The 20,920-nt window shown below is 38.5% G+C and overlaps 1 protein-coding gene across 2 annotated transcripts in view; it reads left to right on the top strand.

Annotated features, from left to right (window-relative positions):
• LOC121873312 (solute carrier family 35 member F6-like) overlaps positions 1-20,438 on the top strand; it is a 62,890-nt gene extending 42,452 nt beyond the window's left edge. For both annotated transcript variants that reach the window (XM_042376818.1, XM_042376819.1), the window contains exons 6-10: positions 1,840-1,950; positions 7,802-7,957; positions 8,405-8,559; positions 11,988-12,130; positions 20,162-20,438. In XM_042376818.1, coding sequence (XP_042232752.1) covers positions 1,840-1,950; positions 7,802-7,957; positions 8,405-8,559; positions 11,988-12,130; positions 20,162-20,225 — 629 coding nt within the window. In that variant the 3' untranslated portion in view covers positions 20,226-20,438. The remainder of the gene's footprint in view (positions 1-1,839; positions 1,951-7,801; positions 7,958-8,404; positions 8,560-11,987; positions 12,131-20,161) is intronic.
• Positions 20,439-20,920: the final 482 nt, after the last annotated feature.

Here is a 20,920-nt window from a genome sequence, read left to right as displayed (position 1 = left end):
CATAATATGGTTCCGCAGGCACCATGGCACCCATGAACTACAGGTTGGCAACCACTGATATAATACATAAATGCAAGTTAGTTGAGTGCTTTTATATTTGTAGGAATGTTTTCAATACTGCTTGCCTGTATGTGTACCAATGAATACAGTAGGGTCGGGATATATCGCGAGGTAGGGTCCAAGGATGTTCTCTATATACTAAATCAAGATATATAATTACATGTAATCAATGTGGAACATAGGGTTAGGTTCTGGAGGCCAATAAAAGTGACTAAACTTGACATAAAATGGCACAGTCTAAAGTTAGCAGAATATAAACTGCATTGCTGGAATCCTTGTAAGACAGTGAATAATTTGAATATAGACATCATATATTTTGCACAAGAGGTAAAAAAATTTCAACTCATATTTTTGGGGCGATTTGGGGGATTTTTATGAGTGTTTCTGACTTTATGCGGTTTTTGGCTTTATGTGAGGTCCCAAGAACATAACCCCATGTAAGTTGAGAGTTTACTGTAAATAAATTTATCGCTATACAATATATTGGAAAATGTCTATAATTTTGGTAGCTACGATATAAAAAAATCATTATGTAAAGTCACTATACAGTATATCCCGACCCTACTGCACTTGGTAGTCATATATATATAACTCATGTGCATTTAGCAATATCCAATTCTTTCATGTACAGTGATATCCCCGTTAGCTGGAACAATTGGTGCAGAGCACTTCCGGGAATGAGAGATTTCCGGGTAACGAGACGACTCTCTCGCGGGAAAAAAATCCCTCATCCCCGGAATTTTCTGGGTAATGGAAAAATGTTCTCGGAAGTTCCAGAAATTGCCCATTACATCATCTCTCGAACCCGGAAAAAAATAAACCCATCCCCAGAATTTTCCGGAATTTCATGGTATCTGGAAAAATATCGTAATTTTCCGGAAAATGGGCCCCTCGGAAAATCGTTCCCAAAGCCATAATTTTCTGGAAAATTCCAGCTTTGGGAAAGATTTTCCGAGAAAATTTCAATTTTGGCTATTGGAGAGTTCCTGTTTTGAGGGATTCCGGCTAACGGAGATATTACTGTATTTTCAGTTATTCCTACACTGCCTTTCAATCTACTCCATGATATGCTTTTTTTAGTTCCTTAGATATTGTAATACAATCAAAATCTTCCCCTTTTTCAAAAATAGTCCACACACTTTCTCTAATGACGAACCATAATTCATAGTCCTTCTTGGTCTTCCTTACACACTGTATTTGCAACAAGTTTCGATTATAAATACCATACACTTTCGCCAGTACAGTATACTCTATAGCTTTATTCTTTCATCATATTTACAGTACATTGATTTTAAATCCTTTTCCCCTTATACTGTATATGGAAACTCATGCCTGCTTGCTGCCATTTCTTGGTCGCCCTTCCCTTTTGTATTCATAGCTTGTAGTCTTATGCATACCTTGTACACTCTTGTCCTCCATTCTGTCACTGTTCTATTTCCCATCCTTAATATTCTAACCCCTTGCGTACAGGGTCACCTCTGAGCTCAATAAAATTGTGTGGCATTAGCTAAATAATAGATATTACTTTTTCCTAGTTTGCTTTGACACTGCTATCAACCATTTTCTAAATAGGAGAATTCTGTATCTTTCTCAACTATTACATATTGAAGTTGTTAAAAATATTCTCCCCTTCTCCTTATTATTTTCTTGTTTTGCATTATACTGTATACAGTATCCCATTTTTCATTCAAAAGTACCAATTTCAACTTTACTGGTGATTTGAACTAAAAACTGAAGTTACTGTAAATGGTTATGGCTAATGTTTTCTCCATCTTGCAGGGGATCTTCTGATCATCGCAGCTCAGGTTGTGACAGCTACTCAGATGGTGCTAGAGGAGAAGTTTGTGACTAAGCTTAATGTTCCTCCACTGCTGGTTGTAGGATGGGAAGGTATGACAAGTTAGAATTGTAAGGGAAGAGAATCATTGAAAATAAAGGATCCTGACATCCTTTTTTATGATTTTAGATGACCTGGATGTTTTACACATATGTAGTGATCTTGTCTGTAGAACTGTCACCTTCACATATATTTACCTGTAATGGCTAGACTACTTTTAGGTATCTTTCCAATGCAAACATGGATCCATTATTCCTATAAAGAAAATTCTCTGAATGATTTGTGTGTTTCCATTCACAGCAGAAAGACTAGTAGCTCTCCACTTCATCCCCAAAAATGAAATATATGATTTAATTATTCACTAAGATTCCATGCTAGCCATTACTACAGCTCAGTTTATATATGATAATCTAAGAATTTGAGTTAGTTCTAACACAAGTTTATGAAGTGTGGACTTTGGACCAAAAGTATGACTCATATACAGTATAGTCTTCATTTACGCGGTCAATTGAACCCGTGGAGGTCCGCGTAAAACGAGAAACACGTAAACTTAATAACAGAACATATGGTATGCACACACACATAATATAGAAGAGAAATATCAATAAGAGAATAATATACTGTACCAGGTAAAAGAAAAATCAAGGTTTAACACTTATGTTAGTAGAAGAGACGGGTCGGCATACTGGAATGGCGGCTGGTTTCGAGGCAGAGGGCAGATTAGTTGCCCTCCGGTGAATCACTATCACTATTCACAAAGGTTTGCAGGGCCTCTCTGACAAACTCCTCAAAGTCCATATCGTTACTGTCACTATCACTGACTTGGGCTGGCTGTGGTGGGTTGCGGGTGAGACTAGCATTGATGTTGTCGTGATACATCTGGACATACGGCTCCATAATTTTCGACAGAAGGTTATTAGACACTTCATGCCGATGCTTGACTGTGTCTTTGTCAAGGATGAGATTGATTTTCTCCCCCAACTCGATGACTTCCTTCACATAATCATGGCTTGGTCCAGGTTCAAGGTTTTTCTGGGGTGGTGGGGGTCCAGCGGAAGCCATTGTGAGGGAAATAGCAGGCACAAGAGAGAACTGTATACGCGGAGAACTGAGAACAATGAGAGTGGCCCGGCTAGGTCAGCGACTCCTTCCCTCTGGTGGCAGGGCACGTCATGTTACATTAAACCAATCACAGCTAGCGGTGGAGGGAGGTAAGGATGCGTGACCCAATCACAGTCCGATACGTCATATGACGTCAGCGATAACGTAAGAGCGACCTAATGCGCACCCCTCACCACGCCGCTTCCCGCGTATGGTCAAGAATGGACCGCGTGAGTACAAAATGGGGCGGCGCGTCTGGACCTCTCCAGCCGCTCGCCGCGTAAATGATGAAATTTACTGCGTAATTAAAACATTTCATTCTGGCAAAGCACCGCGTAAATGACCAAACGCGTAAACAAAATCCGCGTAAATCGAGACTATACTGTACAGTATATGGCCACGAGTCAGTGTTCTTAATGCTTCCTGACATTCATACCCCAGCCACACCTCTACATTCCCTAGCTTCTTTTGTCTCAGCAGGGTGCATAATGCTGGAATGTGAACAGGCCAGGTTGTGAGTGATGTGTTTGGTTGTACAAGTCTTGCCTGAGGTGTCCACTAGTCGAGAATTTCTCACCCCAGCAACCCACTGTAGATTTATTAATGCCCAACCATATAAATACTGCAGTTTGTAATCAACAGCCTTGGTAAATTATTTTAAGATTGTAATTAGAATATTGTACTTCCATATGTGGCTGTGTCCTCTCTTACCTGCCCCTTTCCTTCCCCCTTTTCCTGGCCCTCCACTGCTTTTGTGAAGAAGTTAATGTGGTACCTTTAGGCCTGATTGCTCATTAGGAACAATGCAGATATAGAGCACTTTAGGAAGCACTCAATTGCCTTCACTTCCCCAACAGTAAGGTTAGCTACCCATTTACTGAGCTATACTCAAAAGTTCTCCCCTTCTTTACTTGTATGCAGGGTTTGGCCTAAAACTTCTAAAAGGATAGTCAAGTTTCTTTTTCAGGAGTGCTCAATTGTCATCCCTCTGGAAAGTATATCAAATCTATATGTAATATTTCCATTTAGGAGTTTCTCTGTACAGGGGTACTCCTTTATGCCCTGTCATAAGGCATACAAGAATTCTTCAGGCAATCTGGCAGTTGATTCACTATGGCTGGGTGATCCAATGAGGGCAATTGGATTATTGCAAACTACAGTAATACCTCAATACACTGGACTAATTGGGCCAGACCCCAGTCTAGAAAAAGCAAAAGTCCCCAAAAAAGCAAATTTATGGGGTAGTCTGGACAGACCCTTCTTATAAGACTGGTTGTCGACAACTGTTTTCACTGATATGACTGTTTCGTACTGTAAAGTGTTATATGTAAGTAACCAAAGAATTTGCCTTATGAATAAAGAAAAAACCGATTACCGTACAGTATTATAAAGATGATGATAAGAAAAAATATGAGTGAAAGGGTATATTGTGTGTTGGAGATGAAAGTGTATTTGGGAGTAGTGCTGGTGGGTGGCTCCCTGCCCCTCCCTCCCCCAGAACCCCTTAACACGTCTTCATACAATTTCACCATATTTCCCATATTATTTAGGTTCATTAATTTTCCCCAAAAGAATCCCATACTCAACCCCAGATGAGTCATTGGGTCATTAAATTCCAAGTCGTTTAGTTACAAGGCGTTAATGGCTGGTCTCCTTCACCATCTCTCCTGCTTACCACAACATCTGTCTTCAGCACTTAATAAAGAATATTGTAGTGTATTTATCAGCACTTAGTAAATACAGTAAGTCCTCGTTTAACGTCGTCCCGCTTAACGTTATTTCGGTACGTCGCTAAACTATAGACGTCGCTAAACTATAGAGACCAAAAATTCATTTAACGTCCCGGTGATTCGGTACAACGCCGTTTTGCGTCATGGACTACTTTTTATGGCACATCACCCTCTGTCGTCTGGCCGCGCTACTCTCTCTCGGCTCAGCGCGCTACTTTCACTCAAGTAACGTCACAGCGTCCCCAAGCGACACCAATCCAGTCTCTCTTATGACATCACATCATTCGTGTGTGCTTAAGTGTTTTTGCTCTAAAACTGTACTCTAATCCTTCTAAATGGCTTCGAAGTGCCCATTAAGTGCTACTGATGCTAGTGTAGTGAAGAGGCAACGTAAGACCATTACCCTGGCTACGAAAATGGATGTATTAGCCCATTTTGAAAAAGGGGAACGTGCTGTGGACATAGCCGCTGTGCTTGGTCTAACCCCCACAACGGTGCATACTATCCGGACCAACGCTGACAAGATTAAGGTTAGTCTTGGAAGTGGTACTACTCTCAGTGCAACTAAAACAACTTGTACTAGAAGTACTGTGATAAAAAAAGGGGAAAAGATGCTGTCTATGTGGATGTAGGACCAGAATCAACGCAATGTACCTGTGAGCCTTATGGTTATCCAGCATAAGGCCAGATCCTTGTTTGACGACATAAAGAAAACAGAAGGTGAAGGATCGAAGGAAGAGAACTTTACGGCCAGCCACGGCTGGTTTCAACAATTTAAGCATCGTTATAACTTCCACAACATAAAAATTACTGGTGAAGCTGCCAGTTCAGATACAATTGCAGATACAGTTGCTGCCGAGACATTCCCGCCTGAATTCAAGCAGATTATCCAGGAAGGAAGCTACTCATCGAAGCAAGTCTTCAGTGTGGATGAGACTGATCTCATTTTGGAAGAGGATGCCTGAGAGGACCTATATCTCCAAGGAGGAGAAAAGAGTGCCAGGTTTTAAAGCAGCAAAAGACTGCTTGACGCTGCTGTTTGGCGCGAATGCTGCCGTTGACTTCAAGCTGAAGCCAATGCTGATTTCTCGCGCTGCCAAGCGTAAAAGTGAGAGTTCTCGTGGTGCTGAGAAGGAAAAAAAAAGACATTCAGAAATTTATGTAAATCTACCCAAAAATACAGTTGAAAAAATTTTGCATTATTAAAATTTGTACTATGTACTAAAATAAAAGGGCATGTTGTATTGAAGGTGATGTCCTACTTTATCATTCTCTCCCTCCTCCCTCCTCCCTCCCACTATATAGTAACATAACAAAAACATTCATTATGAGAGAAAGACTATATTTCTCCAGTAACCATTTAGAACAAGTTTATAGGCATCGGTCATCAACATAGTGAGAGATGCACGTGTTGGCAGGCCTGCTGAATTTAAGAATTTTCTGTTATCCCACAGAAATTTCCATTAGCCTGCAATTGTTTTCAAAATTTGTGGGGATATCTTTTAAAACTCTTAATGGCAGAAACAGTGGCTAAAACATCAGCCATAAGGCTGACTGAGGGTAGGAATGATGACTCAATGTGGATTCAACGTTACAACACTGGTGAAGAACAGTCTCAATTTATGCTTACATTCCTTAATTAATACTTATTATGCTTGTTATATATGTCTGCTATTTTTTTTCTTGCTTGACTGTTTGAATGACAGTGATATATCAAGGGTAGATTGGAGTTTTTGGGGGTTGGCTGTTCCCCTATCCTCCCGAATTTGTTATATTCATATGAGATTTATTTCTGCATAAACCGTTGATTCCCTGTCTGTTGTTTTGTCGCAGTTCACATATGCGTTAGTTATCGAGGTATAACTGTACGGGTATTGTACTGTTAAATAAAAAAAAATGTGGCAACTTGGCAGTGGGCGGCTAGTCAGTCGCACGAACTATGATTGGAGAAATTTACTTTGCTTATACTGTACATAAATATTTATGGCACTTGATGCAGCTACTGAATTTTGGTATTTTAAAACATACAGTATGAGAACAATACAGTATAGGATTTTATTTATTATAAATACCCAAATTCCAAGTGTATCAAGTGCCATAAATATTTGTAAGCAGGGTAATTGAGCACTCACGACCCAGCCACACAGTTCATGAACTTAGCCAGCCAAGACGTTAAAACCACCACTCCACCCTCTGACAGACTGACATTTATTGAGTTATATGCCTGAAAGGTAGTATAGTTAGCCATTAAACAAGCAGGAACAGAATGATAGTGGTGGTGATACACAACCCTTGCATATAGTTGTGTTAGAAGATAGTTATATAATATTTTTCTCCTGCGGATGAGGGACCCCAACTGTGCTTCGGGGTCAACCATACAAGTGAACTGCCCCTCAAGCACAGTAAAATGATCATAGTCTCTTTGGACTATGTTGGTATAGAACAGACCGAGTCTGTTATTATTCTGGATACGTATATAACGGACTTTCGGCTTTAATGGTCCGGCCTTCTCCCTAGTTAGTCCGTTACATCGGGGATTTACTGTATAAATAAAAAAATAAAAAAGTATGATATAAGATATACTGTATACAGTATATTTCACGTCTTGTTTCTGAGTCCTAATTATAATAATAATTCAGGTGCATCTCTACTTAGGAATTTTCAGAAATACAAACAAAACTCTCTAAATAACCAATTGACCGTTCGAGCCATCTACAAAATTAATATAAACAGTTTAGTCATTAAACTGCTGTTAAGACTGGTAAGATGTACTGTAGAGTAATGTGCTGTATTTATTCTTGGGGTATAGCTGACATAGCTGAACTTGTACATGTTTTATTTGTATTTTTTTTTTTTTTTTTTTTACAATACTTTAGGTATCTACAAGAGTAAAGTTGGACTTACGAACAAACCTCGGGAATATAATTTATTCGTAAGCAGAGGAGCACCTGTATTAATTAGAGAGGAATACTTCTAACCATATCCTTTCTCACTTTCAAAGCCATCTTGTTCAATATGACTCATTAATTTATAGTTAAGTTGAAGACTTTTGTATAATGTAAGCTTCTTTCAGGGCTGTTTGGCTTTACTATTATGACAATTCTTCTGGTGCCCTTCAACTGGATCCAAGTTGGTGCTTTTAGTGGCAACCCTCGTCATGTGTTGGAGGATATTCCTGATGCATTTACCCAGCTGGGCAACAATCCTACTCTGATTGCCCCAATTGTAGGTAAGTTGTCTTCTTAACATGTTGAGTACCAAGATGATGGGGAATGAATAAGAGAACTTTGAATAATATAGATTTAATCTCATTAAGTAAGACCTTGGTTATGGTGACTGTGACCTTGGTTATGGTGACTGACCTCGTTTATTGTGACTGTGACCTCGTTTATTGTAACTGACCTTGGTTTTTATAACTGACCTTGGTTATTGTAACTGTGACCCTGGTTATGTATGTGGTAACTTCAATATCTTTTGAAGCACTATACAGTACTTTGAATGTGTGATATGACAGATCCAACATGGAAAGATAATAAAGTTTAAGATACAGTAGATAGAAAAGTTGATCCTACAGTTCAGTCAGACATGCTGAATATCTGAAAAATATAAGCACTTTGATCATTTTGTTTTCATTTTTTACATATTCATACACATAAATGTTAATGTCTCTTTTCAGGCAACATCGTCAGTATAGCATTTTTCAACTTTGCTGGTGTTAGTGTAACAAAGGAGTTGTCAGCCACCACCCGCATGGTACTTGACTCTGTGCGAACCTTCATCATCTGGATCATTGCTCTTCTTATACCATGGCAGAAATTCCAATACTTGCAGGTAAAGATTTCTGTATATTTTTCAAGAAAAGTGCAAACATAAGTTATAGTGCTATTTAGAGAAAAGGCTACTCATCATATGCGATTGTAAGCACACCTCAAAGGCATACACCATCACAGCAGCCTCACACACACACCCTCACAGACATACACCATCACAGCAGCCTCACACACACACCCTCACAGACATACACCATCACAGCAGCCTCACACACACACCCTCACAGACATACACCATCACAGCAGCCTCACACACATACACCATCACAGACATACACCATCACAGCAGCCTCACACACATACACCATCAGACATACACCATCATAGACATACACCATCACAGCAGCCTCACACACACATACACCCTCACAGACATACACCCTCACAGACATACACCATCACAGCAGCCTCACACACACACACCATCACAGACATACACCATCACAGCAGCCTCACACACACACCCATCACAGACATACACCATCACAGCAGCCTCACACACACACCCTCACAGACATACACCATCACAGCAGCCCCACACACACACACCAACACAGACATACACCATCACAGCAGCCTCACACACACACCCTCACAGACATACACCATCACAGCAGCCTCACACACACACCTCACATACATACACCATCACAGCAGCCTCACACACACACCATCACATACATACACCATCACAGCAGCCTCACACACACACCATCACATACATACACCATCACAGCAGCCTCACACACACACCCTCACAGACATACACCATCACAGCAGCCTCACACACACACCCTCACAGACATACACCATCACAGCAGCCTCACACACACACACCATCACAGACATACACCATCACAGCAGCCTCACACACACACCCTCACAGACATACACCATCACAGCAGCCTCACACACATACACCTCACAGACATACACCATCACAGCAGCCTCACACACACCATCACAGACATACACCATCACAGCAGCCTCACACACACACCATCACAGACATACACCATCACAGCAGCCTCACACACACACCATCACAGACATACACCATCACAGCAGCCTCCACACCCTCACAGACATACACCATCACAGCAGCCTCACACACACCCTCACAGACATACACCATCACAGCAGCCTCACACACATCACCATCACAGACATACACCATCACAGCAGCCTCACACACACACCACCTCCAGACATACACCATCACAGCAGCCTCACACACACACCATCACAGACATACACCATCACAGCAGCCTCACACACATACACCATCACAGACATACACCATCACAGCAGCCTCACACACACACCATCACAGACATACACACCATCACAGCAGCCTCACACACACCATCACAGACATACACCATCACAGCAGCCTCACACATACACCATCACAGACATACACCATCACAGCAGCCTCACACACACACCCTCACAGACATACACCATCACAGCAGCCTCACACACATACACCATCACAGACATACACCATCACAGCAGCCTCACACACACACCCTCACACCCTCACAGACATACACCATCACAGCAGCCTCACACACACACCATCACAGACATACACCATCACAGCAGCCTCACACACACCATCACAGACATACACCATCACAGCAGCCTCACACATACACCATCACAGACATACACCATCACAGCAGCCTCACACACACCCTCACAGACATACACCATCACAGCAGCCTCCACACACACATCACAGCAGCCTGCACACACATACACCATCACAGACATACACCATCACAGCAGCCTCACACACACCATCACAGACATACACCATCACAGCAGCCTCACACACACCATCACAGACATACACCATCACAGCAGCCTCACACACACACACACACACCCTCACAGACATACACCATCACAGCAGCCTCACACACACACACCCTCACATACATACACCATCACAGCAGCCTCACACACACACCATCACAGACATACACCATCACAGCAGCCTCACACACATACACCATCACAGACATAGACCATCACAGCAGCCTCACACACACACACCATCACAGACATACACCATCACAGCAGCCTCACACACACACCCTCACATACATACAGCATCACAGCAGCCTCACACACACACCTACAGACATACACCATCACAGCAGCCTCACACACACACCCTCACAGACATACACCATCACAGCAGCACACACACACCTCACATACATACACCATCACAGCAGCTCACACACACCCTCACAGACATACACCATCACAGCAGCCTCACACACACACCCTCACAGACATACCATCACAGACTCACACACCATCACAGACATATACACCATCACAGACATACACCATCACAGACATACACCATCACAGACATACACCATCATAGACATACACATCATAGAGCATACACCATCACGACATACACCATCACAGACATGGTGTTGGAGGGTGTGTGTTAGTGGTGTTGGAGGTGTGTGTGTTGGTGGTGGGAGGGTGTGTGTTAGTGGGTGGAGGAGGGTGTGTGTTGGTGTGTGTGGAGGTGTGTGTTAGTGGTGAGAGGTGTGTGTTGGTGGTGTTGGAGGGTGTGTGTTGGTGTGTGTTGGAGGTGTGTGTTGTGGTGTTAAGTGTGTGTTGGATGGTGTGTGTTGGGGTGTGTTGAAGGTGTGTGTTGGTGGTGTTGGAGGTGTGTGTTGGTGTGGAGGGTGTGTGTTGGTGGTGTTGGATGGTGTGTGTTGGTGGTGTTGTGTGTTGGTGGTGTTGGAGGGTTCAACTTAAGAACGTCCTTAGAACCGGAACTCGTACGTAACCCGTGAACTGCCTGTAATTCATATTCTATTCTTATAATTCATTCATCTTAATCTATTTCATAATATATTCCTATAATAATAATCGATTGTTTGGAACCATTTGGGTATTTCAGATTCATTCTGAATTGAAATAATTTAATTCATTTAAAAATAAAATAAAACGAATTTAGCGGAAATCTGAATTATAATGATGCGAATTAATGAGGGTACAGTTTATAGAGATAAATTACAGTAGCTGCACCTTACAATGTTCACTAATCCTGGTACACTGCTGACAAGTGGTCCATTGACAGACCTCCCTGGTTAAACATGTATGTAGCTCTTGCCAAATTCCCATCTAAGTACTGTACTGTATTTTTCTCTCAGAATATGTCCGCTCTTAATACATCACATAGTCCAATTATTGCCTTTGTCGGTGTTTTGCATGACCATGTTATTACAGTATTATTTTTTTTTTTTTCAGCTTACCCTCTGTCTTAACTTGAGTATCTACTCATTCCACCTGCTTTGAAAATTGTAATATCATGGTTTTACACTACGTATACCAATATGATTTCAAGAGATTTATAAGTAGGTCACTGATGTAAATCATTTCTTACAGCCCATAGGGTTTGCTGTGCTGCTAGTTGGTATGATGCTGTATAATGATGTTGTGATACTGCCAATCCTGAGAAAATATGGATGGCTCAATGATGCCCAGCCAGAAGATGTTGAGCCAGTTCTTGCATCAAGTTCTTCTGAAAGGTGAGCAGTGTTATTCTAAGGTCACTGAATACATAAGGTCACCACCTCCTGCTCTAATTATGTCAGAGATACGAATTTGATATCATAATGATCCTGAATAAATTCACTACGAGATGTTTGCAATAAGATATCCTTAAACAAAATATTTTGACATGATATAATGATGGAGATTCTATTCTTTTTATAAAATTTTTAAAATGTTGATACCAGAGTCAGTGAAATCAATTTTAATTAAGTTAGGCACACTAATTTTTTCCCAAATAATCCTGAATACTTTATCTAAAGGTTTGGTTAAATAAATATTAAAAAAAAAAAATCTGTATGATACAGGCATGAATGAAGCTGTGTGCTACACAAGAACTGGTATTTTCCACTCTTCACAGGAAAATTTTTCCGAGTCTTAACAAGAGCATCTCACAGGAGCTCTATTTATTTACGTAAACACCACTGTACTCGTACAATATTAATAACACTACTGTAAACAAGTATTGTATACTGCTACTATACAGTACTGTACTCATCAGCATATGTTGTCAGCTTTAGCCAAGAGCAGGCAGATACTATTCACTCAGCTGAATGTAATATGTAACTGGAATCACGTTTTAACACTTGCAATGGAGGTTGGGTGGGGGATTATTGGGTCTTGTTACTGACCTGACCTGATGCACGTCAAGTCACCCATTGTTGGGGTGGGGGATTAGTGGGTCTCATGACCTGAATTTATCTTGAATGTTGGCTAATGCTAAGGTACTGTGTTGTTTCACTTACGTGAATGTAATTATGTATTGTAATTATAATTCTTTTTTATTTTAATTCTGCTTAACACTGTATTCTTGGGTTTTTTTTTAGTAGCCCTCCATCTTGTATTGCTTTCATCCTCGGTGTAGTTTGGGTTCCGTGTTGGTCCTCTTCGCTTATTCATTTGTTGGGGTTTTAATGGAGCTCTGTAAGCATGTCTGTTGATGTGGGGGCTACACAGCAGATTTTTCATTTGGGTTTTACTCGGCCTTATACCTACCAGGTTAATCTGTAAAGCAGCGGTTGGTGGGCTGGGCATGTCCACATGCCAGTGGGCCAATGTGCCAATTCTCTTGGGGTCCATTGTTGCCCTGAGATTCCTGCTGGTCTAGCCTGGGGGTGCAAGGCACCCAGTTACCGTGTTGCCATGAGGTACGGCAGGAGTCTTGATAGTGAAGTGGTTGTGTCCTAATAAGGAAGACTTACGTAAGGCTGCTTCCATGAGATCTAGCCAGCGGCGGTAGCTGAAAATGAGAGGAAGTATTACACCACCCTGTGTGCACACACACAGTAAAACCTGTCGTCGGACTTCAATACAGTAAAGCCTCGAATACTTGACGTTAATGTGTCCTCCAATATTGGAGTGTAAGGTGAACCGTCTTATCATGAATCATTAATTATCATTAAAATAAAGCAACAATAATGAGATGCATATCCCTTTTCATATCTTTTGTGTGGCTTTTTACCCTTTTTTCCCCCAAAGCAAAACAATTAATGAAAATTTCAAACTATATTCTTTAAATAACGTTTCTGAATTGCTTATACAATATACAGTAAATGAATAATAATATGATCACACAAGAGGAGATGGGATGCCATTGTTTTTGTTTGCATTTACTGCCAGGAGTCCGAGACGATAGTTCTACATGAGAAAATTAAGAAAATAAGACCCTGGTTGTAGCTGTGGTAAAATTAATGTAAAATAATTAATATATATGTTTCAAGTAACGTTTTTTTATGTTAATAAATGGAACTATAGAAGTAGCTAACCACTAATGGACAAAAAAAAAAGAGATGGATTGGAAATGCCAACATATATGTGCGCATTTAAGGATACTGCGTCATTATCTTTTTAAGAATGTGTTCAAAAGATTCATTATTGTTTATTACTGAATATGTATTTGATTGAATTAATCTTTATATGTGCAAAATGAACAATACAATTCATTAATAATACGTAGAATATTAAAACACACAAGGGGATAAGAGACGGCATTGTTGTCAGTGTTTACACCCATAATGTCAGTTATCACGAAACTGAAAGAAAATAAGACCCTGGTTGTTGTAGTAAAATTAATGTAAAAAATATGTATGTTTTAATTAATGTATTTAATGTACAGTAGAAGTAACCACTGATATTAAAGAAAAAGTGAGACTGATAGTGGAATGCCAATGTATACGTGTTGCACTCAAGGAAACATAGTCATTTATCTTAAGAATATGTACAAAAGATTCATTATTGTTTATTACTGAATATGTATTCGATTGAATTACTGTTTGTATATGTGAAATGAACAATGCAATTCATTAATACATAGAATATTTAAACACACAAGACGTACAAGACTGCATTGTTTTTGGGGTGACAATGGTTCACCATAAGAAACTGAAGAAAATAAAACCCTAGGTTGTAGCTGTAGTGACTAATTTTAAAAATTGAATACCTGTACAGTCAGTTCTGCTATAACGCGATAGTTGTGTTCTTGTAAAACATCGTGTTATAGAAATTCGCGTAATAGAAATAACAGGGCTTATGGAGAAAATAGGGTTGGGTGCAGATTACTCCAAATCGAAAAAAATTTAGTAGTTAGCCTAACACAAAGGATAGCACAGTCTAAACAAATGTTACATTCATATCTAATAATGAAATCATACAGTAAATGTTACACTTTACCTTGAAAAAATATGAATATAACTTGATGGGGGAGAAGGTTGATGTTGAGGTTGAGGAGTCATGCAGACAGGAGTTGAGAGTTGTCATCGTCATCATCATCAGGTGCAGTTTTCTTTAGGTCCTCATATATTGATAAGGCTTTCTCTTTAATGGTGAGGAAGCTGGTCCCAGATCGCTTTTTCGTTTGATCTTCTATCCAAACACTTAGAAGCCATTCCATCTCAAGTTCCTTTGGCCGTGATCTCACACTTTTTGCTCGCACTCAAGGTTTTTCCAGCAATACAGCTTGCTTTAATCTTTGCTGCATTGTCTCTAATGGTGCATAAAGTAGACTCCTTTATTCCCGTTGCACGCACAATATCACATGTTCTTTCCTTATTTTCAAAACAATTGACAACATCAAGCTTTTCTTCAAGTGTTATAGCCTTTCTTTTACGATCACCACAGGAAATGCGATCACCAGAACGCTTCCCGGAGATGATATTCTTTTCCATAGTCACAAAATTGGAGAAACAGTAATCAGAAATCACTGAGGACACTTAAAAACTTCACACGTGTTTCAAACTGATCATGTGGTGTAAGCAGAGCGCACGGGTCTAAAACACTACGTATTTTGTTTTTCTCTCTTATTTAAAATTTTACAATTTACATATACTGTACTGTACACGTATACTGTATACATAAATATTACATAAATTATTTCTGCAATTGTTCACAAACAAAACCGTAAATCAATTGAACATGTGATGTCGAACGTGAACTGTAAACACTGCATAACCCCGCGCCAAGCCACAACACTGTACAGTACACTTTAAACGCTACGTATTTAGTTTTTCTCTTTTATTTAAATTTTTACAATTTACATATATATATATATATATATATATATATATATATATATATATATATATATATATATATATATATATATATATATATATATATATATATATATATATATATATATATATATATATATATATATATATATATATATATATATATATATATATATATATATATATATATATATATATATATATATATATATATATATATATATATATATATATATATATATATATATATATATATATATATATATATATACTGTATAAGTAAATTGTAATTTACATATTATTCATATTATGCTACAGCGCCCACAAAACATGAGAAACGTTTGAGTCCCCCAGTAGAGATGTTCGTTCTCTATCCACTTCAGGATGTCTTAGTCCTCCGTTTTCTTTTTGTGTACTCGCTCAGGGACTCAAGTATTTCTGTATATAACACAGGATGATAAGGGAATTTTAAATTATGAGTGAATGAATTTATTATACAGTGATCAATTAACATAGTTTTGATGTGTTTAAGTAGTATTCAGGCACCTTTAGCCTAGTAATGTTACGACATTTGTATCACTCACTCCAAACCATGAATTCCATCCATACAGAGGGAGAGAGAGGCCAAGGGCTCTGTTTACATCACACACACATAAATATTACATAAATAATTTCTGCAATTCTTCACAAACAAAACACATAAATCAATTGAACATGTGATGTCGAACGTGAACTGTAAACAGTGTGTGTGATGTAAACAGCGCGGGTGTAAAACGCTACGTAATTTGATTTTCTTTTTTATTTAAAATTTTACAATTTACATATACTGTACACGTATACTGTATACATAAATATTACATAAATTATTTCTGCAATTCTTCACAAACAAAACACATAACTCAATTGAACATGTGATGTCGAACGTGAACTGTAAACACTGCATAACCCCGCGCCAAGCCATAACAACCGTTCGAGTGGAATCGCGATAGAGCAAACGCGTTCGCATTTTACAAATATTGTTCCTCTATTCATCAATCGCGTTAGAGCCAGTTCGTGTTGTCAAAACACGCGTTATAGCAGAACTCACTGTATGTATGTTTTAAGTAATGATATTTAATGTTAATAAATGGAACACTAGAAGTAGCTAACCACTAATGGTAAATAGATAAAGCGAGACGATTGGGAACTCCAACATATGAACAGTAGGTGCGTACATGTGAAAACATATCATCATTTCTCTACATATGAATATGAAAGCAACACTTATTTACTGTTCATATATGTTTTAAATAATATTTACGAATGTAAAACAAAATTCTACTCACCAATGGTGGAAAAGTCTAAAACATAAGGACAGGCAATGAATATTGTGCAAGCTTTTACTCAGATGACGAAGTCATCAGGTTCAATTCTGCCTGAAGCTGTAGCTTTCCATAAAGCTGTTACTGAAACTGTTACTGAACCTGAAGTTGATGTTGAAGCTGCATATGATGCTGAATTTGATGGTGTAGCTGAAGTTGATGGTTTAGGCCATCGAATAATAAAGCTGTCGAAAGAACCTTGCACAGCTGCTTTCTTTTCTCATTATACATCTTTATGTAGAGGTCACATGCGTTTATTAAAATTTTAATGCTTTGTTCTGTTAATGGATCCACTTCAGAAAATATGTTCATTGCTTGCTCCATATAATATCCACAGACCTCTCACCTTTTTCATATCGTTTTAACACATCAAGTTTCTTGGCTAAGCTTATACACTTTCTATTAGCTTTTGAAACAACACTACCATCACTTGCTTTCTTGCTCATGTTGAATATGGATGCAAAAATGCTGTAAGAAACCTGAGAGTTTTTCTCCTATTCCTGTTCAGATGCGTGAAAACAAAAGGGCCGCCAAGCTCCGACTGTTGTTTACCACTCATAAGCAAGGCAGCTTCTTTGCGCAAGGCGCTCTTAATTTTTTTTACAGTAATTTTTGTTTTTCTTATACGTAATACATATCGGGATTTAGTTATTATTTATAAATGTAATTTTATTTTATTTTTTATTATATTTTGGTCGTAAATACAATTGAAATAAGGACGTAAATTGAATTGGGTCCTAAATTAACTAGGGTTTGAAATTTGAAAAGTTGTTGGTCGAACCGTTATTATCGGAGACTTTACTGTACAGGTATATTGGAATGTTCTTCTTTTTTGGGGGGGGGACCCTCTGAGGTGCTCCAGATTGCCCCTCTATTAATCAGAAATATTTTTTAAAACTCCAGGAAATCGTGCATTAGTCCGGATAGTTTGTATGTTCAAATAAATGATCTGGGTGTCACACGGCACGTGCCTCACACACTGAGTTCTGCAAACATGAGACCCATTAATCTCTCACCCCTCCTCCATCACAAATTTTTTCCAAAGCACTTTTAACCTTGTCCTGACCAGTATACAGCACATGTACAATTCCTTATTCATGGAGGGAGAGGAGAGTGACATTTAGCAACACCTGCTACAGGAGATGGTACAAGACAAAGGCAGGCCATCCTGTATCATCATACAGTACTGTATCACCATTTGGCTTGCCTGCATCACAAGCTCAAGATGACAGCATCTGCTGCTGAGGACAGTACAGTATTGTATATATAGTACAGTAGTATATTTTGTTTGTTTACCATATTTTGTACATGTACAGTGGTGTTTGCATAAATAGATACAGCTCTGTGTCTCTCCATGTGATATGTGTGGTTTAGACTCTGGGAACTAAACTGCAAAGTTTTTGTTTAAGAGAATCCTTTGTTTTGGGCATTGTTTATGCTGGTGTATCAACTTCCGTCTTCGAAAGCGAACTGATCGCTTCACCCGTGTCAGTGTCACCTGCGATTATGACATCGGACAACCCTTGAATTAGTGATGCTTCACTGAGCATGACAAGAGATACCTACCACTAATGTGCCAGGCGTAGTGAGCCAAGAATAGGCATATACTGTATTGTAAAAAAGAGTCTTTCTCCCATACAATCGTACTAATCGCAAAGAAATAATTTGTTCACCTTTTATTTTACAAATAACACAAAACACTAAAATAAGGCATTATAGGCATAATTCAACAAAATAGGCAATAAAGTACAGTATTTCACTCACATGACAAAAAAAGCAAATATAAGCATATATGGCATTTTGCCTGAACAACCAGGCTATATATACTGTATTACATAAACAGTTACTTCCTGGCTGGCTGGGTGGTCACCTATTCGTCTATGTAAACAATGCATCAGGTAATTTAATACGATATAACTTCTGTGGGGTAGAGTGTGGGATTATTTTTTGGGGGGAAAACCAATTAATTTACAATTATATTTTATTAACCTGTCACTAAATGAACCAAAATAATGTGGGAATTATGGTGAAATTACATAGTTTTGTTTTAAGGAAGCCACAGGGCTAGATGGTCGAATTTTCCACTCAGTCCAGCCAGCAGCAACCCACCTTTCCTACCTTCCACACACTTAATTAACTTCCCATACCTCACTATTCTTATTTTATAGTTTTATATTATATTTTCTTTATTTCCAAAATGACAACATTAGAGCATTGTATTATGGTACAGTACACTGCATTATATTTTAATATTTGAGGAAGGGCTCGGTATATCGCAAAATCGTTCAGAAAAGAGAAGTACTACTGGAATCTGAGGAGCAGTTCGATATAGAGATAATACTGTATGCTGCTGCTCTTCTGGGAAAAGGCTCTTTCCCTCATAGTGATTGTTTTGAGATGTCCTATTTTTTTTTTGAAAGGGTCTTCATTTCTCAATGATATTATATTGACACTTCAACCAATTTGTTTCAGATTAAAAGAAATGTGCTATAATGTTTTGCTGCCTGTTTCTCACCTTTTGACCTTTGCACACCTAACTCATACTTTCAACTGTACACTTTCCACTTCTGTATCTATACAATATGAGGTTTTCATCTTCTGTGACAACACTGAACAGCTGAAATGTTAGAACATCAATTTCTGTACTATGAGTACAGTATATTCTTTTTTCTCCTTTTATCATCTTTTCCTCCACTTTCGGTAATCTTATCCTTTTCTGAACTTTTCCAATCATTCTTTTCATGTAATAAGTGCTGAGACTAAAAATTTTCCTTATGCTTCTATTTTACAATCAGTTGAGTCCTCTCTTTAAACCCAGTCACACAGTACATCTTCACAAGCAAACAAGGCATCTTAGTTTTCTTAATGTAATACATTTTCTGGCTAATGAGTACAGTACTTCACTTCTTCCATTCTTTAACTCTTTCAAAAAATTTATTGGTTCGTGTCTAACATGAGAGAATTTGCCTCGTGTCTTTTTTCTGTCAAGGTGTATACGTATATAATAGGTCATAATTTCTTAGTAAAAGTTTGGATTGAGCTGGTCCAAGGTAAGGATTTTATTTTGTTTTACAAAAGACTACATTAATTAATCTTACTTTATTGTCTTGAAAAATATTAAAATGTTATCATCTTTCAGAACAACAGAATCTGTGGAGAAGGACGGCATTGATAACCCTAATGCTACAGTAGAACCTTTATAAGTGAAGAGTGTAGTATTTAGTGTTAGATACCAACCGGTCTTGGTGAGGCTACTTTACCTGTGTAAGCAATAATAGAAGCTTCTTCCTTCTTTTATCAACATCAGTTTCAATATAAAATGCAATTGAGAAAAAATTTTTGTTTGCCTTAAATAGTATTCATGCACTGTAATTTGTATTTTATTATTATTATTATTATTATTATTATTATTATTATTATTACAGTAATCCCCCAGGTTGCGAAAGAGATGCGTCCTAGAAAAGTTAACTGTAACATGAAATTCCGTAATGTGAACCCCATTTTCCCATTGACGTCCATTATATAATTAGAGATGCATTCCTCAGTAAATTAAAAAAACAAAACATTTATACGTTACTCATACGTGTCTTACGCTTGGGTCTCGTTCTTGCATGAGCCAACCCACCCAGCATCTCTCTAGCTCAGTGTGTTTATCACTCGTCTGTGATCGTCAGAGAAAAAGATAAATAAAATCATTACAGTACTCTAATGTAACTTAGAAATAAAGAAAATATAGTATAACACTATAAAATAAGAAAATGAAGCACATGGGTGTGCATGTGTGGGAAGTGAACATGTGTGGAAGAGATGGGCTATAATTGCATCGCCGACTCGTCAGCCAAGTCTCTGCGTTTATTGTTACATATATTGAAACAAAAAAAAGTTATTGAAAAATAAT

Source organism: Homarus americanus, unplaced genomic scaffold (genome assembly GCF_018991925.1).
Source record: "Homarus americanus isolate GMGI-L3 unplaced genomic scaffold, GMGI_Hamer_2.0 scaffold32929, whole genome shotgun sequence".
Classification (NCBI taxonomy): Eukaryota; Metazoa; Arthropoda; class Malacostraca; order Decapoda; family Nephropidae; genus Homarus; species Homarus americanus.
This window is presented reverse-complemented; position numbering and strand designations above follow the sequence as displayed.